Source organism: Cannabis sativa, chromosome 5, assembly GCF_029168945.1.
Source record: "Cannabis sativa cultivar Pink pepper isolate KNU-18-1 chromosome 5, ASM2916894v1, whole genome shotgun sequence".
NCBI classification, from domain to species: domain Eukaryota; kingdom Viridiplantae; phylum Streptophyta; class Magnoliopsida; order Rosales; family Cannabaceae; genus Cannabis; species Cannabis sativa.
Window position 1 is genome coordinate 68,437,713 of NC_083605.1, and position 27,817 is coordinate 68,465,529.

The 27,817-nt window shown below is 32.3% G+C and overlaps 2 protein-coding genes and 1 long non-coding RNA gene across 3 annotated transcripts; all 3 read right to left on the reverse strand.

Moving 5' to 3' along the window:
* Window positions 1–2,367: 2,367 nt before the first annotated feature.
* LOC115715960 (uncharacterized) lies at window positions 2,368–6,232 on the reverse strand. The gene is made up of 2 exons (XR_004011492.2): window positions 5,723–6,232; window positions 2,368–2,959 (listed from the first exon to the last, which is right to left on the reverse strand). It is a non-coding gene; the product is annotated as an uncharacterized LOC115715960 (long non-coding RNA).
* Window positions 6,233–22,798: 16,566 nt separating this feature from the next.
* LOC133038463 (uncharacterized) lies at window positions 22,799–23,746 on the reverse strand. Its single transcript, XM_061116626.1, has one exon. The coding sequence runs from the start codon at window positions 23,744–23,746 to the stop codon at window positions 22,799–22,801; it is 948 nt and encodes a 315-aa protein (XP_060972609.1).
* Window positions 23,747–25,986: 2,240 nt separating this feature from the next.
* On the reverse strand, window positions 25,987–26,874 carry LOC133038464 (uncharacterized). The gene has a single exon (XM_061116627.1). It carries the CDS (start codon window positions 26,872–26,874, stop codon window positions 25,987–25,989), a length of 888 nt encoding a protein of 295 aa, XP_060972610.1.
* Window positions 26,875–27,817: the final 943 nt, after the last annotated feature.

Genomic DNA, 27,817 nt, shown 5'->3' on the forward strand with positions numbered 1-27,817 from the left:
TGACAGTTAACCGAATGACACTTTAAATTTGTTACTAGTTCAATAGTTTGAAGGGTTTTACGGCTAAAATTTAAATTTAAAGAATTAAACCACAATTAAAAAGGTTTTGCCGAAAAAAAAAAACACCATCAATTAATATGATGCTATATCAAATTATATTTTATTATTAATTAGTTAGGATGAAGTAGGTTACATATATATCTTTATATATTAAAAGTGTCTATCTAACGGCATTTCTTGGTTTAACAGAATATACTTAAAAATAAAAAGAATATTCTGTTAAATTTAACGATTAAGTTTTATCTCCCGTTAACAAATAAACCCAATAATTAAACCCAAAAATTTAAACAATCTTTTAAATATTAATAATCTCTTTTTAAATTAAAAAAATCATCTTAGCCACATATCTCTCTAACAAACCTATCTTGGGAGAATATTAATAATTTTTTTATTTATTTTTTAAAAAAGAAAAATCTTTATATATTAAAATTAACCTCACGTTATTTAATGTTTTCTCTAGATAAGCATAGGAAGCAGAAATACCACTTCTATCTTTGTGTGATTGTAGATATACCAATTTTGTCATTGACCCACTTTTTAGCTTTATAAATGGAGATGTCCATATAATATTAACACTTTACAGAATATTTATAGATATAAACTTACATTACAATGCTATGTTAAAAAAAGAACTAAATAGAATAATCTACTACTCCAATAATAAATTTATTTACAATTTTATAATTACACTAATATTATTTTTAATACATTATTAAATAATATTTCAAATATAAATATTTAATTTTTCAAACAAAAAATTTGTAATCTTTAAAAATAAAATACATTCAAAATCTTAAAAAGACCAAAATCTTAAATGAAACTAGCAATACGTGGCTCGACACGTACATTCACCTAGTATATATATATAAACATATATTTATATAGAAATTAATAATAGATGTATAGAGATAGAAATAGATAAATAATTATAGACTGAGTCATGGGGTTTTTTAGGTATGCAATAAATTGGGCCCCTACGCTCCATGATAGTGTGACATCTACATGATCTAGACGTAGCAAGGGAGCCAGCCAGCAGTATCATACAGCTTCGTCAGTGTAAGAAAATTAAAATGAAAAATATATTTTAGTACAGTAGTCTCATCAGTATATATATATATTTATAGGACTGTAGCTATATATTTATTTCTACCTATCTATATAATGAGAGATTGGAGACAAGTATAACGAATTAACGTTAGCAAAATCACATATACCACAAAAGATATATACTGATATTTATGCACCTAAAAGTCATCATCATAACAACAAAATCTGCGCTCTCATAATTAATTTTCATTCTTAATTATGTCTGCAAAAAAAGAAAAACAAATTGAGTGCTCTTATATCTGCCTAACTTCATTTGACTTCAAATGATGTAATTTAATATTAAATTTAATTATGTTTATTTTATTACACCAATTAATTTAGTTTTAGCCGATAGTTAAAAGTCAAAATAGAAATTTAATGTGGTTTTGATATTTAAAATTAGGTTAATTAGAATTTTTAAATTTTATTTTTTGAACTTTAACATATATCAAATTATGATCCTTGAACTTTTAATGTCGTTAAAAATGCTCTATGAACTATTGAGATTGTTGGATTTAAGGACTTTTGTCTAATTTCATTTAAATTCAACAATTTTAATAGTTCAGGACATATTTTTAACGACCTTAAAAGTTTAGGTAGTATAATTTAGTACATGTTAAATTCAGGAAACAAAAATCCTAATTAGCCTTAAAATTAAGGTGCCTAATTAAAATATCATAATGAGAATTGTAATAGAAATAAGTGTAGGAATAGAAATAAGAATAAAATAAAATCAAATTTAATATAAATATATATAATGAAATTGATAAAAAAAACTATTTCTACCAAAGAAAGGGATATACATTCCATTTCATTACGCCACCTAAATGTATTTGTGTTTAATAACACTTACATGGTTAGTATTACCAATACCAATATATATTTATAGTGTATTGTTATAGCAATGCATATAATCATATCTTCCACGTGGTGATCATGTAGCACTTGTAAGCACATACATATATGATTTGTATATAACGATGGCAATTAATTTTTTTATATATACTTACATAGGTTTCGACCTTTTATATATAAGCCATAAACCATTTTGTGAAATGGGTACGTTTCTAACATTGCTGATTTAAAATGAATGAAAACAGAGATCGATATATATGTTGTCAAATTATGTTCCATGCAAAGTACAATGCAACTGCTCAATGTTGGAAACCAAATATATAATGGTAAAAAGAAAGAAAAGTGTGAGAACCCAACCAAACAAGATTCTTTTAAATCAGCTCTGAACATATTATATGTATATAAATATTCATAGAGAGAGAGAGAGAGGGTGTGTGTATGTGTGTATAGAGCCCACTCTATAGAGAAGAGAGAAGCAGTAGGTTTAAGGGTTTAAGAGGCGTAATGAATGAGGACAATAAAAGAAGCAAATTATAAGAAGAGAAGTAGTTTTCGTCTCTCTCTTGCCAAACTCTAAGACGCGTGCAATCTACACGAGCCCACTCCTAAATAGACTTGCATGGACCACTTTCATATTTTCTTTTTTACTGTTAATAATGTTAATGACACACCAAATTCCCGTGACACACTACTCTACACCCTTCTTTTTCACACATCCACATTATCCATTTAGACTTTGTGTTTTTTCTCTTCTTTAATTCTCATCTTATAGTTTTATTAGGGTTATTATATATATATATTACATATGTGATGGTGATGATGGTGGTGGTTTGGTATGCATGCCATTTCCTTGGCTTTATTATATTTCTCTTCTTTTTCGAATGAGGAGTCCCCTAGTACACTCAACATTCCATGTTCCAAAAGTTACAATGGGACAGAGATAAATGTAAATCTGGACCTGAAATTATGAATTTTGAGTCAGAACCATGAACCCCCCCAAAAAAAAAAAAATTAAAGCTGATGACAAAAAAGAAAAAGATATACGGCTGCGATTGAATATTATCAATACATACATATATAAACTGATCCTCCTCATCATCATTATCATTATCATACTATAGGCAGCACTAGTAGTACTAGCACCCATGCAGAAAGTAAGAAAAAGAAAAAGTAGTATAGTAGTAGTAGAAGAAGAAGAAGTAACTGAATTAAGCAGACAATTGAGTTTAAAGAATTTCATTAATCAAAAAGAGAAAAGGAAAACAAAAATGGAGGAAGGAAAAGAGGTGGGGGTCCTCTTGTAGAGAGTAGCTACAGAGGGTGGGACCCCATGTGGCTTAAAACCCATGCTAGTATAGAGAGAGAAGGATAAGGCCAACTCTAATGGATTGCCTAATGCCTATATTGGTGCTGGTAAATCAAGTAGAGTCATATGACAAAGCTAGAGGGACCAGAGATTGCCATCCCCTCCTCCAATTTATTTTTTATATTTTTTTTCTATTTTTCTAAAAATTATATTTAAAAAAATAAATAAATAATTTTTGATTTTTTTTTTCTATATTGGTCATCTATAAGAGCATCTCCAATACAAGTAATGTCTAAAGTTGTCATAACACTCCAAATCATTCTAAAATATAATATTTTATTTTCTCTCTAGTCCACATCATTATTGGCCACTTCTTACTAAAAATAGAAAAAAATTACACTTTTCATTTTCAATTTTAATTTTTACCATTTTTGTGTTATTCTTTAATTCATATACCTAGTTTTATAGTTATATCTTCATTATGTGGTGTTAGAAACTCTAATTTTGATAAATTATGTGAGATTATATTTGGTACTTTTTTTTTTAATAAAAAAGGGTATTCATCAATAAAAATTATTTTACAATTATATTTAATTAATGTGTGTTAAAAAAAAGTACTTCTCTACTTATTCAAAATATACTTCAATACTAAGGAACTCTATAACTAGTGTCTTTTTTTTTTTTTTAATATTTTATAGATTAAAATAAAAGTTAGATCTTATTACAAATGACAGTTCCTGGTATAAAAAATGGATTAACCTTGCCAGTAACATTGTTAGCAAACACCCATTTAACTACGTTATAGGCAGCGAAATTAAAATCTCTAGGAATAAACAAAAAATTACAGCTTAACAAAAAAAATAGCAAAATTATAAATGATGTCTCACACACTATAATTTAATATATCATTAATTTTATTTGTAATATTTTATTTTGTTATTGTTTTTTTTTTCAGCCAAAAACTTTTATTTTGAAAAAAATTTGAATACCACATTGCTCCTATGGTAGTTGTTCAACTATTTTACTCCCAATGGAATAGCTACCATTAAAAGTAGCGCACCCCCTCACATATACTGTGATGAGCAACTTTGATATATATATATATATATATATATATATAGATAGCATTAGAGCTATTTAAGTTTCTCCAACGCTTAAATAAAAAGTGATTTGTAAGGTTCATCAGACAACTAAGTAAAATTGTCTCCATGTTGCCTTACTACCTTGACATTGTTTCAGATTAAAGCAAAAATGATAGTAAAAAAAATTATTTAAAGAAAATATTGTAAAATAATTAGTAATTTTTCTTCATGAAAATCTTACGCTACTAAGTTGTACCTTTTAAAATATACGACTTATTAATAATATCTTTGAAAATATAACTTTTACATTAATGTACGTAGTTCTCTTTTATCATATTTTATTCAATTGTTTTTATGAAATGAGTGACAGAACAGTTGATAGTTGGCAAATAGATATAAATTATAATATACTTTTCACTTTTTTTTACCTTAATAATTAAAAAACTAAAAATTAAAAATATTAATTATTATATTAAAAGAAAAAACATTTCATTCTATTAAAGTATATAATTCACATCTACTTGTCAATTATCATTCTTTGTGCCATGAAAATTTGAATAGAATGTAATAAAAGAACTACCTTAATGTAAACTTTATATTTTGAAATATATTATTAACAAGTTGTATATTTTAGAGGCATCACTTAGTAGTATAAAAAGTTAAGTGGTAAAATTACTAATTATTCAATATTGTAATTTAAAAAAATATGTGTATTTCTGTAACGATTTTTTTGGGGTCCAATTGGTGCGCCTTAGATAGCTCTAACTATGGAAAAAAGATATGATGAATGTAATATAGAATTTTACATATTACATTAATTGATGTTACAAAATAATAACAATGTATAATATATGGTGATGCATGCATACATGTGTATTATGATCATGTAGACATGTATTTATATTTATGTATGTATGTATGTATGAATATAATTATATATAAATAATAAATAAAGTTTGTGACAGAGCATTTAACAATGACAGTGCAAAAAGTAAGGGTACTAGTACTAGTGCATGCATGGCAGCCGATCCCATAAAACAACCGCAATTATAGTGTAAAAACTTTCAAGCTAGGGGTCCGCGCGCCCTTGACAGTAACTACTCATGCCTCCTCCTGCTACTACCTCCAAAACAGCCGTAAAGGTGTTTCATAAAATGCCTCACAAACTAAATAAATATAAAATATATATATTGTATATTGTCGACAAAACAAGACAGGGCCGACCTATAACAAGGGCATATATAACTTATAAGAGAGAGAGAGAGAGAGAGAGAGAGAGAAGGTGTGGGGGCTAACAAACAAACAATATGTATAGGAAAATTTTCTGACCCACCTGGAAATGGATGGGGGATGAGATTTAGGGATATTTGAGAAACTATGCTAGCCCATTGGTTCAGCCACTTTCATGGCCTCCCTCATTCAATGCTGAGTACAGTAACCCAACAGAACTATATCTTATATGCCAAGGAATCAAAACTTCACAGTCACATTTATATGGTGCCATTCCCCACTCTCTATATATAAAATATATATGTACATCATTGTAGTTTGTTTTTATATACTTATAAATATAGTACTACCTACTCTCTTACCCTTCTTTTTTCGTCTCTTATTTCTCTCCCCCACATATTTTGTTTTAACATATAGCTACCTAGCTAGATACCTATATGTATATGTGTTGATTATTAATTAGTTAATTTATATAGCCCACTTCTATTTTGTTATTATTATTATTATTATTATTATTTCCTTTTCATTGTTATACCTTCATTGCATGCCTATGTAGTACTCTACCTAGCTAGCTTTCCTTTGCTCTATGAGATTTTATCTTCCTACTATTTACTTATGTGACATCATATATATATATATATGTGTATATATATAAGTTTTGTTTTTATGAGACACGGTGGGAGAGATATGGTATGGACCATTTTGGACCATGTGAATCATATGGCAGAGACCTTTCGAGAGAGAAAAATGTGTATGGAACCATCATAAATGCACTCCCAAGAGCATATATTAATATACATACATGTTGAATGTGTCATGTGATAATAATGTACTATAGTTTAATAGTTAATTGGTAAATAATAAGTCTTTGTAGTATCAAATAGTGACAAAAGGATAACCTATATATCAAGGCTCTTATTTGAACCGTCCAAGGATCAATTTCTGCCAACCCTAGTGAAATTATTAATTTTACTTCTTCTATATATATTTAGATTGAATTGATCACTAGTGCTCGGCGGAATAGGATAAGTTTCATTTCAGTTTTATTCCACCTATATCTCTAGTAAATTACTGAAATGGCCCTGGGTAGGGGCTTGATCGAGGACATCACTGATGTTGTAGTATGTCACAATAAATTCTTATATCTTTTGGTTTTAATTATCAACCAACTATTGTAAAAATTCCAAGTCTATATATTATTAAACTAAAAACATGGTAGAACTATTTTAGTTTTGTTTTTATATGTAAGTAAATATACAAGTATATATATTTATAATAAATGATTTTTAATTGGGAAAATTATTGCTATATAAATATGTAGAGTGTGGGGATACCAGAAATGGATGGCAAATATCAAAGTTTGAAGGTCCCCCACTAGTAGTGTCAACAGTGTGTATGGAGTGATTACAATTGTAACTTTTGTCTTTGTTTGATATATACATACATATATATATATACATATATTTGGCTATATGTACTTCCAATTGAGCATGCAATATATAATGTAATGTTTTCTGTGGTACCACACCCCCTCTCCTCCTGGCTCAAGTAATAAATATATATATATATATATATATATATATAAATAAATTTGATAAGGAAGACTATACTGTGCATACTCTTAATTACCTTTTGCTCCCATTTTTTTCCTTTATATATTAATTTCCTTTTAACTTTATTTGTGATTTTGTTGTGTCACTATTTTATTGGTTAGATGGAATCTCTGATCGTAAATGAAAAACCGTGTTTTTGCAAATGTCAGTTGTATATACGAAAATATAAAAACTGTAAGCGTTTGCAGCAGCAGAAAGTAATTCAGCTACAGCAAAACGGAACAGGCAGAATATAAAATATTTGCAGAAAAATAAATAACTTGACACAAGAGATTTATACGTGGTATCAGTGTTCTCCCGAACACTCCTAGTCCACGGGGCCACGCCCAGAGAATGAAATCAATTAATAAAGTATCAAAATTACAAAGACAATTGACTTAAACAAGTTTAGACTCCCTCTAAAGTATTGCCGCAATCCTTTGTAATCCACTTTATGAATCTGACTTCTTGAAACACCTTCAAGCCCGAACTCCCTTCGTCTTTGAAGTGTGAGTGCTTACTTCCTCCCGAAGTAAGGCTTCAACAAGTCTTCTCCCGAAGACCAAGTGCTTACTTCCTCCCGAAGTAAGGCTTTATCAAGTCTTCTCCCGAAGACCAATCTCTTGTTCAGTCAAGTAGTTCTTCACAACCTCTAGGATAGAGTAAGAACGTAAATAGAACAACTAGAACCTAGATGAACAACTAAGGCTCTCACAAAACAAAGAAAGACTCTCTTCTCTCAAAAGATAAATGTAGAAAATGAATAATGGAAGAGGTAATTCGAATGGTTGCTCTCTGTGCTCTATTTATAGACCATAGAAACCAAAGAGGCAACCACAAGTTCGAATTAGCAACAGTACAAAAACTTTCCAAAAGAAACACGATCTGCTACATCGATTCTGATGCCGACGCAAAGCAGATCCGCCGTAAACGGAAACTTACTAAAATCGGGTCCGATCTTCTTTCAATGCTTGATTCCTGCCAAAAACAGATTAGATATTCTGATTGTATCAAGATACAATCAGAATCAAAAAGGAAAAGGCAATAAACAAAGTTTCCCTAAAAAAGACAACTTTCCAAAAGAGAATTTCTTCTCTTTTGAGAAGTTTTCAACAAAGGAAAGTTCAGCTGAAAGTGCAACTTTCCAAACAAGGAAAATGACAACTACAATCCGAATTTATAAGGCAAGAAATCGAATATGAATGCACAACAATCTTACCATAAATGGAAAAATTATTTTGTCAACTAACTTGCCAAAAAAGGACTTTACAATCTCCCCCTTTGGCACTTTAGATGAACAAAATAATTTTTAACACAAAGTACCAGCAAGATAAAGTTAGCAAGACAAATGACTACTCTCCCTGAGTAACACAATCGAAAACCAACAATAACCAAAGAAACATGCTAACTTTTAAACCAAATAGTTCACAAGTACTCAACACAACTCCCCTTGGAAAAAGGGTCCAGAGTTGATAGAAACAAATTGAATGTTCAATAAATATGCACATTAATTAAAAAATATTTTGACAACTAAATTGCCAGAAAAGGACCTAACAATCTCCCCCTTTGGCACTTTAGATAATCAAAATATTATTAATTAACAAACACCTACAAAACAAAGTTAGCGAAACAAACATAAACACAAACACAAACCTCAACTCCCCCAAGACAGTTGAGTATACAATTACTCCCCCTTTTTGTTTATCTATAAGGGCCAAAGACAAAAAGAAATGAAAATATAGAAATATGTCCAACAAAAATAAAAAGAAAGAAAACTTATGCCCCATAAAGCTTGATCAATGAGGACAACTGCTTGGACAACTCTTGCTGAACCTCCTCCATGGCAGCAAGACGATTGGAGCAGCAAGAAGAGCATTGGAGGGGGCTTGTTTAGATTCCACCATTTTCCTTTTTGGGATGCCCTAGGTTCTTTGTTCTCACCATTTTGATCTAAAAGAGACAATGAACAGCAAACAAGCAAGAGAGACAAAGAAATAGAATCGGGTAGGTGGTGAGAGTAAATGACAAAAATTGGTTGAAATAAACATGGGAGAGTTTAGCAAAAAGGAAACCAATTTCAAAATATTTGAGAAACCACCAACCCACGATTACAAAAGGTAACTGCCCACTCCTTGCAACTTCTTTCCCCCATTTTTTTTTTAAAAAAAAGGAAACTAGAATTACCAACAATATTTCCAAAAATAAGTCAATCTTTCAAGATTAAAGACACATTACCATATAAAAGCTCAATCTTTAAATGAAAGTACATATCAAAAATAAATCAAGGAAGAATAAATGTTGATACTTACCATTTAAGCACAAAATTTTCTTAGCCCATGAAACAAGTCACACGCCTCCTTTTTTTTTTTTATTTTATTATTTTTTTTATTTAAACCAAAACCGAAAATAAAATACAATGTGTACAATAAATATATGAGATTCTAAACAAGCAATGTAATCAAATATCATTGAAAATTGACAAAATAAAATACATGTTATGCTTTTAAGGAAAATAACTAATTAGTATCTCAGGAACAAATCAAACTTAAATGATGTTGAGGAAAAAGATATGCATGTTACTAAAAATTGTGAACCAGGATTATCACTTTAATTTAAAAGAGGAGACTTACAAATTTGAACACACTTGTCAGACATAAGTGTGTGCAGTGAAAATAGGATCATTGTCCTTGGCAAGATTTTTCATTTTCGCCTTTTTCAATTTGATCCCGCAACTGGATGTTATCACACCATACTGAAGGTAGCCCTTTTCTATGGTAGTGCATCCTCATCATAGTTGCTAATTACAATGTTCCAGCTTACTCAAAAGATGGCTTTCACACCTCAGTATGGGTAGCTCTATTCCAGCAAGGGGCCTGACAAGACTGAAACAAAAATTGCTCAACTCTATATAAGAACATTATTTAATCCTAGACACAAATAAAGAGTAACATGAACCTTTTAACACAACATCACAAAGTATGATAAGAATGAGATCCTAACTAATTATAATCCAAAAGCGTAAACATGATTTGTCAGAATACAATGAAAGAAGATTAAAAGCTAGAGAAGAATCACATAACAATATTGTACAAAAATATGAACAAGAGAGATTTAAACAATGCAAACTCCCAAAGAATTTCTGAGGGAGTCAAAGCGACTTGAATCTAGGGCCTTTTTGAAAATATCAGCTAATTGTTTTTCAGTATCAACATATTCTAATTGCAAAGATTTATTTTCAACAAGTTCCCTGATAAAGTGATGCATTATATCAATGTGCTTTGTTCTAGAATGTTGAACAGGATTTTTGGAAATATTTATGGCACTAGTGTTATCACAAAAGATAGTCAAAACACCCAATTCAACTCCATAATCAATCAACATTTGTTTCAACCATAACAGTTGAGTACAACAACTGCCAGCAGCTATGTACTCAGCTTCGGCAGAGGACAAGGAAATGGAATTTTGTTTCTTGCTATGCCAAGATACTAGATTATTCCCAAGAAAGAAACACCCTCCACTTGTGCTCTTTCGATCATCAGCATTGCCTGCCCAATCTGTATCACTAAAACAAGCAAGATTAGAATTAGAATCTTTCGAGTACCAAATTCCATAATCAAGAGTGCTATTAACATATCGAATAATCCTTTTTACAGTTGATACATGAGATTCCATAAGATTACTTTGATATCTAGCACAAACTCCCACACTGTAACAAATATCAGGACGACTAGCAGTTAAATACAAAAGACTTTCAATCATGCTACGATAAAGTGTAATGTCTACCTTTACTCCATTCTGATCTTTTGACAATTTCAATGTGGTGCTCATTGGAATACTTACCTGCTTAGCTGATTCAAGACCAAATTTCTTGACAAGGTTCTTAGCATACTTACTTTGAGATACAAATGTACCTCCTTCCATTTGTCTCACTCGAAGATCCAAAAAGAAAGTAAGCTCACCAACCATGCTCATTTCAAATTCATTCTTCATTTGATCAACAAAAAACTGCACATTCAAACTTTCAACTTGGATTTGACCCATAAGATCCATGTGAAGCAATTTCAATACTTTTGAGGTATTGATATCAGACACAGGCTCGTGAGAGATTTTTAATTGCTTCCCAAGTTGACACGGTACACACTTACCAACACTTTCTTTACCAAGCTTGGGAAGTCCTCGAACAATACCTGCATTCTGAGCTTTTTCAAAAATAGAAGATCCAGGGTTAAGCATTTGAACATTTTTCTTAAAATTTTCAAGTTCCTTTTTTAAGAGAGTGATTTTTTCATCTTTATCACAAACACTTGTCTCATACTCTTTTATTTTCAATTCACACATTTCAATTTGATGAGACAATTTTTTATTCAATTTATTCAACTCTCTATTTTCAGAAGCAACCTGAATCCATTTTTCATACATGACTTTGTATGATTCAGCAAGAGACTCTTCACAGATTTCAGACTTATCTGAATCTGATTCCTCTTGTTCGGTGGTATTATTCAAACATACCAATCTAGCTTTCACCTGTGAATCACACGACACATTAGTCATAACAGAAGTTAGGGCAACATTTTCAGAATTATCTTCATCACTTTCGGTTTCATCATCACTCCAAGTGACATTGTAACTTTTCTTATTCTTTTTCAAAGTGTTTGCACACTCAGCTTGAATATGCCCAAACCCTTCACATTCCCTGCACTGAATTCCCTTTTTGTTAGAGACAAATGGTTTAATAAAAGTATTACCTTTTGAACCTTTCGAAATATTCTTTTTATTTCCCATCTTTTTCATATATTTTTGAAAATTCTTTGTTAATACAGCAATCTCATCATCACATTCACTATCAGAATTTTCATTATCAGCAACTTTCAAAGCAATACTTTTACCTTTATCAGCAATGGATTTGGGTTTGTCCTTTTGTTTAATCTGTTGATTTAATTCAAAAGTACGTAAAGAACCCATCAATTCTTCCACCTTCATTGTGCTAAAATCTTTAGCTTCCTCCATTGCCAAAAGTTTAGCATCGAACCTCTCTGGAAGAACTCTAACAATTTTTCTTACAAGAACAGAATCATCAAGCTTTTCACCAAGAGCAAAATATTCATTAGCAATATCAGATAATTTTTCATAGAATTCAGTTAGGGTTTCATTATCTGACATCCTAAGATCATCAAATTTGGTCTGAAGCATAATATATCTAGAACGCTTAACATCAGATGTTCCTTCAAACTGAGTTTGAAGGATCTGCCAAGCATCCTTAGCAGATTCACAAGAAGATATAAGCTTAATATAACCTTCACCTACTCCATTAAATATGGCATGTAAAGCTTTGCTATTATAAGCAGACAAATTATCATCTTCAGTAGACCATTCAAGTTCAGATTTTAATTTAGAATTACCTTCAGAAACTACCACAACAGGAGGAGACCATCCTGAAAGAACCATCCTCCATGCTTTCTCATTTTGAGACTTGATAAAGGCTCTCATTCTAACCTTCCAATAAGGATAGTTGGAATCATTGAGGAGTGGTGGGCGAACAATAGAAGTTCCTTCTGCAAAGGGAAACATATTGCAAAAACACAAGAAAAGTTTAAAAGGACCACACTAAGAGTTTAGTGTCCCGCTCTGATACCAATTGAAAAACCGTGTTTTTGCAAATGTCAGTTCTATATACGAAAATATAAAAACTGTAAGCGTTTGCAGCAGCAGAAAGTAATTCTGCTACAGCAAAACGGAACAGGCAGAATATAAAATATTTGCAGAAAAATAAATAACTTGACACAAGAGATTTATACGTGGTATCAGTGTTCTCCCGAACACTCCTAGTCCACGGGGCCACGCCCAGAGAATGAAATCAATTAATAAAGTATCAAAATTACAAAGACAATTGACTTAAACAAGTTTAGACTCCCTCTAAAGTATTGCCGCAATCCTTTGTAATCCACTTTATGAATCTGACTTCTTGAAACACCTTCAAGCCCGAACTCCCTTCGTCTTTGAAGTGTGAGTGCTTACTTCCTCTCGAAGTAAGGCTTCAACAAGTCTTCTCCCGAAGACCAAGTACTTACTTCCTCCCGAAGTAAGGCTTTATCAAGTCTTCTCCCGAAGACCAATCTCTTGTTCGGTCAAGTAGTTCTTCACAACCTCTAGGATAGAGTAAGAACAGAAATAGAACAACTAGAACCTAGATGAACAACTAGGCTCTCACAAAACAAAGAAAGACTCTCTTCTCTCAAAAGATAAATGTAGAAAATGAATAATGGAAGAGGTAATTCGAATGGTTGCTCTCTAGGCTCTATTTATAGACCATAGAAACCAAAGAGGCAACCACAAGTTCGAATTAGCAGCTGTACAAAAACTTTCCAAAAGAAACACGATCTGCTACATCAGATTCGGATGCTGACGCAGCAGATCTGCCCAGAAACGGGAAACTTACTAAAATCGGGTCCGATCTTCTTTCAATGCTTGATTCCTGCCAAAAACAGATTAGATATTCTGATTGTATCAAGATACAATCGAAATCAAAAAGGAAAAGGCAATAAACAAAGTTTCCCTAAAAAAGACAACTTTCCAAAAGAGAATTTCTTCTCTTTTGAGAAGTTTTCAACAAAGGAAAGTTCAGCTGAAAGTGCAACTTTCCAAACAAGGAAAATGACAACTACAATCCGAATTTATAAGGCAAGAAATCGAATATGAATGCACAACAATCTTACCATAAATGGAAAAATTATTTTGTCAACTAACTTGCCAAAAAAGGACTTTACAGTAAACATTCATCTTTGATCTGTTTTGTTATCATTTATTTTATTATACCTTCAACTAATGATACGGATTTACACTAGAGTTATTAATTTATAACACATAATATATTAAATGTATTTGTATATATAATTAGTAAACACTATATACACAACACACGGTATAACCATCGTATAATATATATATATATATGTTTTTTTTCTTTTTCCTGAAAGAACAGAAAGAATTCTATTAATATACAAAGGTAAAATCTCTCAACTATATTCAAATGCATATATAGTATATCGTAATATATTTGATCTTAAAGCTTAAAATATGTTGCACTTAACTTTATCGTAGTGTTAGGGCAGTAGCTAGAATCTCCTCAATAGAGAAGAATGACAAAGACTAACATGATAGATTTAATGAACCGCCACCCACACAAGGTGACACTATAAATAATAATGTCACCATATATACAAATTAGGCATGATTATAACTTGCCATAGAGAGAAAGAGGTCATTATTCAAAAAATTAAAGACAGAAATGAGGAAACAACTCAAAACAAAACAGAAAATAACTGACACAATAAGGGAATACAAAAGAAAACCACTACGACCTCGAGCCCAAACATCAAGTTATTTGTCATTGTATCATGCATATGTATCAAATAGGCACATAATATTATTAACCACACTATATAATGAGATTGTCATTTAGATTTTGATATACGTACTAATTAAATGCATATATGTAATATTTTTGGTGAACCATTACTATTTTAGTGCGTGGTTGGCCTTTAATTAGTCGTTAACATAACGCCAATGTCAATAATAAGATTGAATTAAAAAAATACATAAACACTTAATTGTCACTTTAAAAATTTTTAATTTGTGGCTAAAAGTTAAAAAATTGTGTACTTATAAATCATTATTCTTATATTGTGACTAAAAGGTATGTGATTAAAAGTGTTAATCACAAAATTATAATTTATTGTGACTAAATGTGTTAGGCACAATACTTGTTGCGACTAGAATTAAATTAATGACAACTTATATTTAAATAGTAAGTTTTAATCACAAGTAACGTTTTGTTGTGACTAAAAATCATATTTAATCACAAAAAATTTATATTGTGACTAAAAGGTTGTCACTAAATATAGCATTTTTTATATATCATCAATTTTCTCCACAAATATCTATTTATGTTATATTATTATTCTTTTTAATGAATCAGCAGCAAGGTTATCATTATTCCAAATAATCAAATACAACTTAATCAGCATCTCCAACAAAGAGACTTGAAAATATTTATACAGCAATTACACCATGTATACTCCTATTACAAATTCTCAAACTATATTCTATTTTTACACTACTTTTTTTAAGTCATACACTTTTGATTCTATGAATCACGTCTCTTTTTGTTCTATCTACTATTTGACTGCTTTGTACATGGTTATCATTCCAAAAATGATCATTTCGGGTCTACCAGACATTGTATGTTAATGCTGCCAGTGTAGCAGCATAATATATTATTATTTTTAGCTGGATTTATGTTTTATAATATTTTACTTCTAATTGTATAATGATATTTTTTTTAAGTAAGTTATAAAATTTTTATTAAAATCAAACTATACAATTAAAAAGGGTAACAACCCCTCAAAATCTACCAAATAACAACAAAAGGCAGCCACCAACAAAAGTCGCAGAAGGTGACAACAAAACCAATCAAGATTTATCTATACATTGTTCAAAGTCCAAAACTAATCAATATCAATAATTTTAGTTTTAATGGGAATGAACTTGCTTATCCTGTTATTATGAACAATATATTTGATATCCCTAGCAATGATTTCTCTTCCAATGACTCTATTCTTTCAAAGAACTATATTTTTAGCTCACCAAATCACATACACAACAACTAGAATGGTAGCTGAAAAAACTACTTTGTAGAATGTCATTATTTTGCTTCAAGTGATCTACTGAATCAACATGTATAAGGATTATGTAACAATATTCCAACCCAACCAAGATATCAACTGAGACAAACAATATTCACCATAGCAACACTGAATCGAAGGTGATCAACTGATTTCGAAAAACAATCACAAAAGAGGCATCTATTATGAGAGGTATGATCCCCATATTCAGCAATATGTCCTCGAGTATAAAGGTTGTTGGGGGTAGCGAGCCAGCCAATAAAATGACGCTTAGGAATAATATGTTAGAATTTTATACCCTACATAAAATTCAATTTAATGCAATCATATATACTTTCAATGAAAATCAGAAATCATACCATGACTTAGTCATATGCTTTGTTCATATGTTTGTTACATGATTATAGGTTTAATGTATAAGTTCTATTAAATACCAAATCTATAATTACTCACAATAATAGTGATGTCATCATAGTAGAAAGTAATTTTGATTATATGCTTAAAATTATTTAGTTCCACAATTTGTCAATGCACTGAATATTTACACTAATGTGATAATCAACGATAAGATTTACTTACACTAGGGTGAGTGGAATGTATTTTCCAAGGCATTAGCAAAATAAACCAAGATCGGATGTGTCGGCTATACATCAGACTGGACTGATATTGACAGTGAAAAATATATCATAAACTTACCATCATATAGTCAATATCACTTAATTGATCATAGATTATTTGATCTCAATCCTGAGATATATAGTTAAGCTCTGGCTTAAATGTATTGCACGAGTTCTTTGACTTGTTCCTTACCAGCTTAACTACGAGACTAGCCCATACTTACATCTTGAGAACTCAGTAGTGCAATTGAGTGGGAGTGTTAATCATAAATATGGACATCTATAACTTCTATGTCTATTAGAAATGAAACAATAGTTTTCTTAGAGCTTGTTTAACACAATAAATGAGAGAGTGCTCATTTCAGTAATTATATTAGTTTCATGAAATATCATTTAAAAGTAGCTAAGTGTTTTAAGGATAAATATATTTAAGGGTAAAACGGTCATTTTGTCCCTATTCAATGTAAACCATCTATAGAAGATCAATGCTTATTGTGATTGAAATAATAGATAAATTCATAGCGTATCTATACTTGGTGTATATAGTGTTCTATATATGTAATCAAGAGTGTAATTTCGAATCTATAGTTGAGTCAAGAGGAATTAAAAAGATAAAAAATTTACTCGGTAAATTCTAGAACTACTTATTGGGAGCTTGGTTACATAGGCTCATGGTCCCTACACTAGCTGAGATCATATTCCCTTGTAGACTCAATTAATTGGTTTTGAGTTTAATTAATCAATTAGGATTCTAAATAATACTCTGTCTTATTTATAAATTTTACTAAGCAAGGGTGAATTTGAGAACAAAAAGAAAATATAAGGTTTATCTGTTAATTAAGAGATTTTTAAAAATCTAGTTAATAAATAAGATAAATAGTAATTTTATTTGATAATTAATCGTAATTATTAAATACATAAAATTAACATTTAAAATTTTAAATGAAAAAAAAATGATATTTTTGAGAAAAGATAAATTTTAACTTAAAATGACGTTATAGCTCTAAACCAAAAAGACACCTATTCACATATTCAGACATATACAATTATTAGAGAGATATTTTGAGAGAGAGAGATTTACTATATTCTCTAGTTATACATTTCTATGTATATGTATTCATATACTATGTATACAGATTAGAGAACTCTGAATATTGCTGTCAGAAAAGTGAGATTGAGAGTTATAATTCGTAGTATATAGAGCTCAAAATTTTTTTAGTCTTCTTCTTATTTTCATGCACTAAGGGTTTTGAATAATTTTCCATTCATAGAAAGACAATACTCAAGATAGTGTAGAAGATTATCCAGTCATTCATATTCAGAAGGAGATACCAAGTTCAATTCTTGACCATACTTTGTGATAGAAAGGATTAAGCGTTAGAAAATTAAACGGAATGGGACATTAAATTCTGTTGCATTATTGTAAGGTTTTCTTAAACTCTTTACATATTTATTTTAATTGTTTTAGGAATCTATGTTAGGTTATTAGATTAGATTTAATCTAACATACTTGAATAGTAAATAAGATCTCAGTAACAGGAGTTTTTAACAATTGGTATCAGAGCCATGGTAACCATTTATTGTTCATGTAAATTAGATTTAAAACAATTATAAATATGTATTTTTATGTGAGATTTAAATATTACATGTTAGTGATATGTGTCTTGATGTTTGATTGTGATATTACAAATTTTTCTATATAAAATAATAAGAATTTTGTTTTGGAATTATTTTAGATTGAAAGTTTAGGAAAAATTATGCAAGTTTTCTTTCTACGAAACTTGATTTCGATAAAAATTGACAAAGCTATGGGACTTTGAAAATTTGGCATCATGACTGCGAGCATCACTTGGGTGACACCAAGTGATGTACGCACGGCAACAGGGAATGATGCCGAGAAAACTCGATCATAAAAGGACTAGCGTGCGTGGAACTAGGTGATGTCGAGGTTCCTTGGCCACACACCATGCGCCTGCCCTGATTTCTCAGACACAGTCCAAAAAAATCGGCACTTGGTGTACGTCTGATGCATGCTCAAGCATGCCAAAACTTTTTTTGGCATATCTCGAGTTTCAAATATCCTTTTTGAATGATTCAAAAGCTAAATTTTATTATTTTTTTTCGAATACTTTCCATTTTTAAAGTTAAGAATAGTAAAATCAGAATAAATCTATTTTTTTTATTGATATTTTAATTGATAAAAGATAAATTGAGGTTTTAAGATCGTTTTGACTTTTAATTCAAATAGTATATTTTAAATATGGTTAATTTGAATATTCTCTTTTATAATAAATAATAAGATCAAATATTTTAAATATGAGAAATATTAAAGTTTGAAATTACTTTTCAAATTTTAAATATGACATTCAAAATTATCTTATTAGATATTTTAATAAAAATGATAAGATTTAAATTTAAACTTAGATATTTTAAAATAAAGATAACCATGATATATTTTTTTAATTTGTTTTATCATTTTATTTATTTAAATTTAAGATTAGAAAAATGATAATAGATATTTTGCTATAGTGTTTGAATGTATTGGATTAAATAGCCTTGAATAGTTGAATGCATTACACAAGTATTCTTGAAATGGCTTAAGAATCATATACGGGTATGAGTATACTCGTGACCTGCTAGAGTTTGCATTAAACTTGACCCACTAATGGAGTAAATACACTTAATACAATGGTTTGGGTCCATAGACTAAAGCCTAGCCCGTGGGGCAAAGGTGATCTGCACGCGTGGGGACCACACGACATTTAAATGGCATGCGTGCGCTCTCTTTGTGTACTATAATGTCAGAATGGTGGCCGTTAGACAAAAGGGAGGTTTCTTTTTGGGGGTGTGCGCACTCTTAGGGTTTGACACAGGGGACAATCCCTTAATTCGGTGAGATTTAGTGTTAAAGGGCCGCCATGTCATCCTGGATAAGGTTTCTGGGACGCCTCTTCGAATACTCTTCCGAATGTATCCTAGATGCTCATTTAAAGGGTCTTCGATAAGTTACTTCCTTATTCACCAGATACGAATCCTAGACATGATCCTAAAAATAAAACCTTAATTAATTACTATGATACAGAGATAGATATTCAGATGCCCATTAATCTTTCATTTGGAAGATCTGTTCGATGCACGACTACAAATATCAGAATTCACGACGGTACTAAAAATAATTTTTTTCGGGGACATCGCTAAAAAAATTAAGTAACTATTTAAAACCGTCAGGAAAAATTTAGTATTCCCGACGGTTTAAAATTGTAGTAAACAAAATAGGCTATGTTTTTTAATAAAATGCAAATTTTTAGGAGAGCCTTATACCCGACGGTTTAAAACCATCGGGCTAAGTGTAGTCCGACGGTTTTAAACCGTCGGGTGTAAGGGCCTATTAAAAAATTGTCACCTACTTCTCCCCACATTTTCCACGTGCCACCTACTTTTTTTTCTATTCCCCACATGCCCACCTATTTTTTCTCCATTTCCCACACCATAAAACGAAAAATCAACTCTCCAAAACCCCACCCACGCCTCCACACCATCGCCCTCCTCTCTTGTCGTCTTCCTCCCTCTCTTGATCTCCCTTTCTTCTCGTCTCTCTCGTCCATCGATCTCCACCCACCCCTCCTCCCGTCGGTCTCCCTCTCCTCTCAGTCGCATACGTTGGACCACCACCACCTCTCGTTGATGTCCCTCTCATCTCCGTCTCATACGTCAAACCACCACCACCTCTCATCTGTCTCCCTCTCTCTCTTTCTCTCTCTCCGAGCTCGGTATAAATACATTTATTTACTTATATACTGTTTATTTATTATATATATTATTTTGTTATTGTATAAATTTAATGTGTTTTAAAGTTAGTTGTTATTGTAACAAAATTAATTAGTTGTTTTATTTTAATTTTGGTAAAATTATAAAACTAATGTGGAAAAAAAATAGGGGAAAATACAGATTTTTCTGCCATTAATGGCAAAAAACCTGTATTTTTTCTCTTTTTCTTTACATTCCCGACGGTGTAAAACCGTCGCCTATAGTATAGGGCACAGTTTAAAACCGTCGCCTATTCCCTGTTATAGGCGACGATTTTAAACCGTCGAAAAGTCCACATTAGTGACGGTAACCGTCGCCTATTTTGCTCGTTTTACGACGATCGTATACGCGACGGTTATAAAAACCGACATGAATACTTTAAACGACTGCTTAAAAATATGGAGAAAAACCATTTTTATAGTAGTGATGCCATCCAGAAATACGCTGTGCTTGAGGTGTATCTTGTTTGGACGAGCTATTTGTCCAACATCCATAAGGCATGACTTCGCTAATGGATCCAATTCATTATCTTGGTTGGATCTGCGATTAGGCATGGAACAACAAAGCTAAAATCGTCTTAAAATTCTATGTGTCTTTTCCTTCTAAAAACATGAATAACAACACTCATATGTACCCTGAACATTGTTTCCTAACTAAACATCAAAACTACTAGGAAAAAAACTGTTTTCAAATATGTGTGAGGAAAATATTTTGAATTTTTATTTTTATTTAAAAATTAACAATAATTATAAGGAACACCTATCAGTAATGTCCAATTTTCATTGATGTTCACTTAAAAAAAATAACTATAACTATTTTAGAAATATTAAACCATTATATGTTGCTCTAATGATTAATAATAAAAGAAAATTTTGAGTTTCTATGATTAATTTAGCTACTTAAATTAAAAAAAAAAAACATTTTACACTATGAAAAGTATGTTTATATCAAAAATATCTATCTCTAATCAATTTTCTTTATCCCTCTCTCTCAATTAATCGATGGAACAACCACAGATATATAGTAGTAAATGTAATATAAAAATGAGATATATTTCAACTAATGGATTATATATACTGTAATAGGTAAAGATATATCAACAAATGTAATAGAAAAGATTAAACAAGGAAAGATTAAAGTAACATACCAGAACAATTGTGTCAAGTATTTCGTAAGAACAAGATGTTCCCACTCTAAGCAACTAAGGCTAATTTAGTGGTGAGAGAGGAGTGGAAAAAAAAAAGAAAATGCATAAATTTGAACCAGGACCTCTAAATTATTAATTGATATGTAATAATAAAATGCTACACTAATCTCGTTTCTATAAGTTGCCAAAAACTTTTGGATTCTACATAATGTGTAGTGTTTTTTTTTTTTTAAGGAAATTACATTCTATATTTATTTATTTCTTATTTTAATTTTTACTTTTTTTATTATTCTTTAATTTATATACAATTTTATAAGTTATATTCTCTTTGTGCGTTAAGGACTCTAATTTTAATAAATTATAATAAAAGAAGATATTTATTAATTAAAATTATTTTGCAGTTATATTTAAATAATGTGTAATAAAAAATGATATTTGTAAACTTATCCCCGTTTTTTAACCAATATTACTGCAGTACCACATATGTGAATATGGATACACCTCGATTGATTATATTTTTCCTTAGTTTTGAATTATTTTATGTTGTCTAATGTTTTGTATCAGCATATTTTGTTGAGAATCCTAGAAATGACAGTATACTCTTCTTTTCATTGATTTTTTAAGAATATAGATAAACAAATAATAACATATTGTTGTAAGGAAATGATATATTTTAAGTGTTTTTGAATCAGTTGTTACTTGTGAACTTTGCTTAATAATAATAATAAAAGAAAAAGTTGGACCGACCTGAGTTTGAGGGCCAGCCCATCCAAATATTCTAAAGAGCCCAATTTAAATCAAAATGTACTATTATAGCCACTATCGTCCTTGCAAGGAATATCCAATAAATTTTGCCTTAAAAACTTTTACCTGATGCTGCTTTGATTTTAGAATGAGAAGATTTCAATTAAACTTTTCTGAATAAAAGTCAAAAAACCATTAATGCTTTGACCTCTGATTACATTTTTAAAGCAATGAGTCCAAAGTCACTATAATCTGCAAATTATTTAAACATTTAATGTGGACCTAAGTTTTCATAAAGCATTAAAATCACCTGCTGCTGCTCACTGAATGTGTATTGATAAAATCAGTTGTAGCCTTTACAATACAAAAGTCAAAGGTAAAATTAAAAAAAAAAACATTATACTGAATTAAATCAGTAAATGGTGTAAAATTACTTAAGATTAGTTCTTAGATAATCATTCTACCAATTCAGAGTCTTTAAAATATCAAATTACTATTTATATAACACAACACATCAGACACCGGTGGAAAAAATCTCTAAAGCTAAGTCACTTTTTTTTTTTTTTTTTTAAATGAAAGTTTGATCTTTATTTAAATAACGACTTCCGCTACCAAACTTGGTAGCAACTCAGTTGGAATAGACTCCAAACTGAAAGAACAATCAGGGTACAATATAGCCGCCCTTGCAAAGGAATGGGCCACTACATTAGCTGATCGCTTAATAAAGGAAACAGATACATTGTTTAAATTAGCAAGCATATTCTTACAATCTTTAATAACCAACCCAAACAAAGAGATCATCTCTGTCGAACAATGAATTGCTTGCACTACATTGAGGCAGTCCGTTTCGACATACACATCTTGCCACCGACTATCATTGATCCAGCTTAAGGCCTCACGGATGCCAATTGCTTCAGCAAGCACCGGTTCAACTTGGCCATTGAACAATTTGGTGCGACCTTCAATGAGAAGTCCTGAGCCATTCCGAACAACCAACCCGATACCATATTGCTCTCCACTGTTGAACATCGCTGCATCTACATTCAGCTTGACGCTATTACCATGAGAAGCGGTCCATCGCTCAACAACGTCTCTAGCCCGAAGTAAAGGCCATGACGATTCCATATCGGAACTTTGAGCGCATCTCCATTGGTCAAGATAACGATTTGCAAATGCAACAATATCAATCGGGTTGAAACTTTTCCTTTTCCAAACTAATTCATTTCTAGCACCCCAAATAGCCCAACAAACCGTAGCAACTTTGCAGCACAGGTCCGCTGCTGCTACACTGAAGACAGTCGTGCACCAGTCGAAAAAGTTGGTCCCTGCTGGTGTGACCGTGCCTATCCCCACTCTGTCCCAGCATTTCCTTGTGACCCGACATGTGACCAAAATGTGCAAGATAGACTCATCTTGTTCTTGGCACAACGGACAAAGAGTACTGACAGCCACATGTTTAGTTCTTAATTGAACCAAAGTAGGGAGACAGCTCGTGCAAGCTCGCCAAACCAGGTTCTGAATTTTCGAAGGAATTTTCATGCTCCACAGTTGATGCCAGAAGCTTGCATCCTCTTCCCCATACCATTGACCCTTCAAGCTTGCAAGAGAGTATAAGCACTCTTGACAGTATAGATGCCGGAGCCATCTTTTGACCAAAAATAATGGTCCTCAGTTGTGACTAAATTGAGAGGGATTTTTGTTATCAAACTCCAATCCCGTTCCTCAAAGATATCAAGCGAAAGCTCAGTATCCCACTTTGCCTCTCCCACGGTCATCAGGTTACAAACTCTAGTGTTGGTAAGGCTGGGGTGATTTGTAGTGATAAAGGGGTTTGTGTCATCAGGGAGCCATGGCTCTCCAAGGACCGGGATGTTGCAGCCATTTCCCACTAACCACCGCGTACCATTACGCACTAAATCTTGTGCTTCCAAGATACTTCGCCAAATGAAACTCGGATTGGATCCTAGTTGAGCATTGAAAAAATTACCTTGAGGATAATATCGAGCTTTGAACACTCGAGAAGACAAAGAGTTTAGTCTGGTAATTAATCTCCAACCTTGTTTACCAAGAAGAGCAATATTGAAATCCCGAAAGTTGCGAAAACCCATTCCCCCACCCTTCTTGTGTTTGCAAAGTCTATCCCAAGCCATCTAATGAATCCCTTTGTTGTCATCTTTAGAAGAACGCCACCAGAATTTTGTAATGAGTTGTTCGATATCTCTACTAATTTCCAAAGGTAGTAGAAATACATTCATTGCGTAACTTGGAAGAGCTTGAACTACCGACTTGATGAGCACTTCTTTTCCCCTTTTAGACAGAAACCGCCCTTCCCATGTCTTCAAACGATTTCTGACTTTATCACGAAGATAGCCAAGAACCGTGGTTTTGTTTCTACTAATAGTACTCGGGAGTCCCAAGTAGAAGCTTCCATCTTCAGCAATAGACATATCAAGCATCGAACAAATCTGATTACGGACCGCCAACTCAGTATTACTGCTGAAAAAGATTGATGATTTTGCAAAATTCACCCTCTGTCCTGAAGCCAGCTCAAACTTCCTCAGCAACTCTTGTATACGCATTGCTTCCTGGGTTGTAGCTTTACAATAAAGGTAGCTATCGTCTGCAAAAAGCATGTGAGACACTCGAGGCGCACCATTAGCTACTTTACAACCATGTATCAAACCATTACGCTCATATTTCTGAAGCAAAGCCGAAAGACTCTCAGCACAAATTATAAACAAGTATGGCGAAAGGGGATCACCTTGTCTAATGCGTCTAGTTGGAGTAATAGGACCTACTTCATGGCTGCCATGAATGATGTTATACTTTGTCGAAGTGACACAAGCCATAATCAAGCGAATCCAATGCTCCAAAAAACCCATCCTCCGTAACATTGATTCCAAGAAATCCCATTCAATTCTATCGTAGGCTTTACTCATATCCAGTTTAATCGCCATGAAACCCAATTTACCTTGCCTTTTCCTTCTCAAATAATGAAGAATCTCGAAGGAAACCATCACATTGTCAGAGATCAAATGACCCGAAATAAAAGCACTCTGAGAATCCGAAACTATTGTATCCATGAAAGGCTTCATTCTGTTTGTCATGACCTTAGTAACCACTTTGTATAAGACATTACACAGAGCAATAGGCCGCAGGTCTTGCATAACTTGAGGGGACTTTTTCTTCGGGATTAGGACCACATTTGCATCACCACAACCATTTACGAAAGACCCAGAAGTGAAGAATTGTTGCACTAAACCGATAACATCGGTTTTGACAATATGCCAACATTTTTGATAAAAAGTCGGGGTCATACCATCTGGACCTGGGCTTTTGTCGGGGTGCATCTGAACGACCGCTGTCTTCACCTCTTCCTCTGAAACAGGCCTTGAAAATTCCAAATTAGCAGCCTCGGGGACAACTCTCGAAACACTAGCAACCACTTCATGACAATTGCTATTAGAGGCAGTAAACAAGGTTGAAAAATAATCATCTATTAAACCAGATAAACCATTCTCCCAATCCACCCAATTATTCTGAGAATCTTTCAATTTGATAATCTGGTTATGGCGTTTTCGCTTAGTAGCAGATAAGTGAAAAAACTTACTATTTTTATCTCCACCTTTGAGCCAAAAATGTTTAGCTCTCTGCTTCCAAAAAGCCTCTCTGTGTTCAAGGACCTCAAATAATTCTTTTTTAGCTTCATCATAAAGTTGTAAGGATGCCGAGTCACGGTTGCCTTTGAGTAAACGTAATTGATCCTTGCAAAGCTTTATTCAGCCTTTGAAATTCCCAGTAATTTCCTTTCCCCACTGGTCCAACGTAGAAGCACACAACTCCAGTTTATTCATGATACCACCGCTTGTAATTTCCTCCCAACAACTTTGTACAATCTGGTAGCACATAGGTTCCCTTAGCCAAGCATTTTCGAAGCGGAATCGATGAAAAGTTGAGAATCTAGGCTGTGCCACAGGTTCTAGAAAAATAGGACAGTGGTCCGATGAAGATGTACCGAGGTTAACAAGCTTAGAAGCTAGAAAAATAGCTGCCCACCTACTGTTGTATAATACTCTGTCTAACCGAATTTCCACCCAAAAATCAGTACCTCTGCTTCTTTCCCAGGTGAACGGGTAGCCAAGCATCTCCATATCCTCTAAACCACAATCGGCAAGGCAATTGTTGAAGCCTTCTAACAACCGTCTCGGGTAGGGATGACCGCCCCTTTGATCTTCTTGGCTGAGGATGTTATTGACATCTCCGATGACGCACCAAGGGAGGGTATCATCTTCTGCTAACTCCTTCAACAATCTCCATGTATTCTCCCTTCGGCTCCGATTAGGCTCACCGTACAGCCCTATGAGTCTCCAAAGAACACCATCCTCCATAACTATTCTCATATCAATGTGATTATGAGAAAAGCCCAACAGACTACCCTCATTCCCATCTTTCCATAACATTGCTAACCCCCCACTTAACCCTTGTGGATCAACTACAAAAATACAATCAAAACCCAATAGCCGGCCCACCCAATCAATTCTACTTTTACCACACTTGGTCTCACACAAAAATATAAATTTGGGTTTCTTTTGAGTAACTATCTCTTTAAGGAATTGAACGGCCCGTTGGTTCCCAAGCCCCCGGCAATTCCAGCTCAAGACATTCATAAAGCTAAGTCACTCTTTAATTTCATCTCTAATCCTGAAAATCATTTACTACTTGCCCAGTGCCCACTTAGTAGTCAGTATTGAATCTTCTCCTTAAGTGTTAAGCATGTCGACAGCGTTCATCCTGAGCGAGGGTCTAACTTTCCATGAGATTACGTATAGCTTCCTTGTTCATAGAAAAAGCGGATTCAAAATTGTCTTTCATTCCAAGGCATATAGTTAGAAAAACAGACAATGCTATTTACACCATCCCATGTTGAATCAGAATTATTAAAGCTTATCAAGGTCCCCAGATAGCTTTCCTGAATCCTGACACCTAAAACATGTAAAGAAAAAAGGCCACACCTTTACAATTGTGGGGGAAAGGGTAAAAAAGAATGAAGGGGAAGTGGCTAACCTTATATTTTCTCTGGTATATACAGCTATTCATCCATAGCTAATTTCATGCACAAAATGCAGTCCTCGTATTTCATGGAACATAAAGCTCCTTCGGCTTCAAGCCACAAATTCAATAAAGCTTGTTGGTGTATCTCTTCGGCAAGCTGGTGATTTTCTTTCATTGCTTTTCTATTATTAAACATAAGGTACAAAAATATGATAGGTAATTGTCACAATCATAAAATCAGGGGTGAACAAACCACATTTTCTTCTTTCTAACCCCATAGACATAACACACAAGAATATACCCTTTAAAGTTAACACATTAAAATATATAATTCCACAATTATACTAGGTTGTTAGATATAGTTAGCTAACTTCTTATATCTCAAGGATGAGTAAACAGTTCTAACATAAGATAACCAACCACCTAGCAAAGTAATAAGCAATGTAAACACCCAATAGAGTTTAGCAAAAGAGACAGAAGGAAGAAATTCCATATTTTTTCAAATCAGACTCAAAACAGATATGCACACTTCCCTACCTCATGTATTGATGTCAACTT

Coding starts and splice junctions, on each gene's coding strand:
- LOC133038463 (XM_061116626.1), bottom strand. CDS start 23,746: ATGAAAATTCCTTCGAAAATTCAGAACCTGGTTTGGCGAGCTTGCACG.
- LOC133038464 (XM_061116627.1), bottom strand. CDS start 26,874: ATGAATGTCTTGAGCTGGAATTGCCGGGGGCTTGGGAACCAACGGGCC.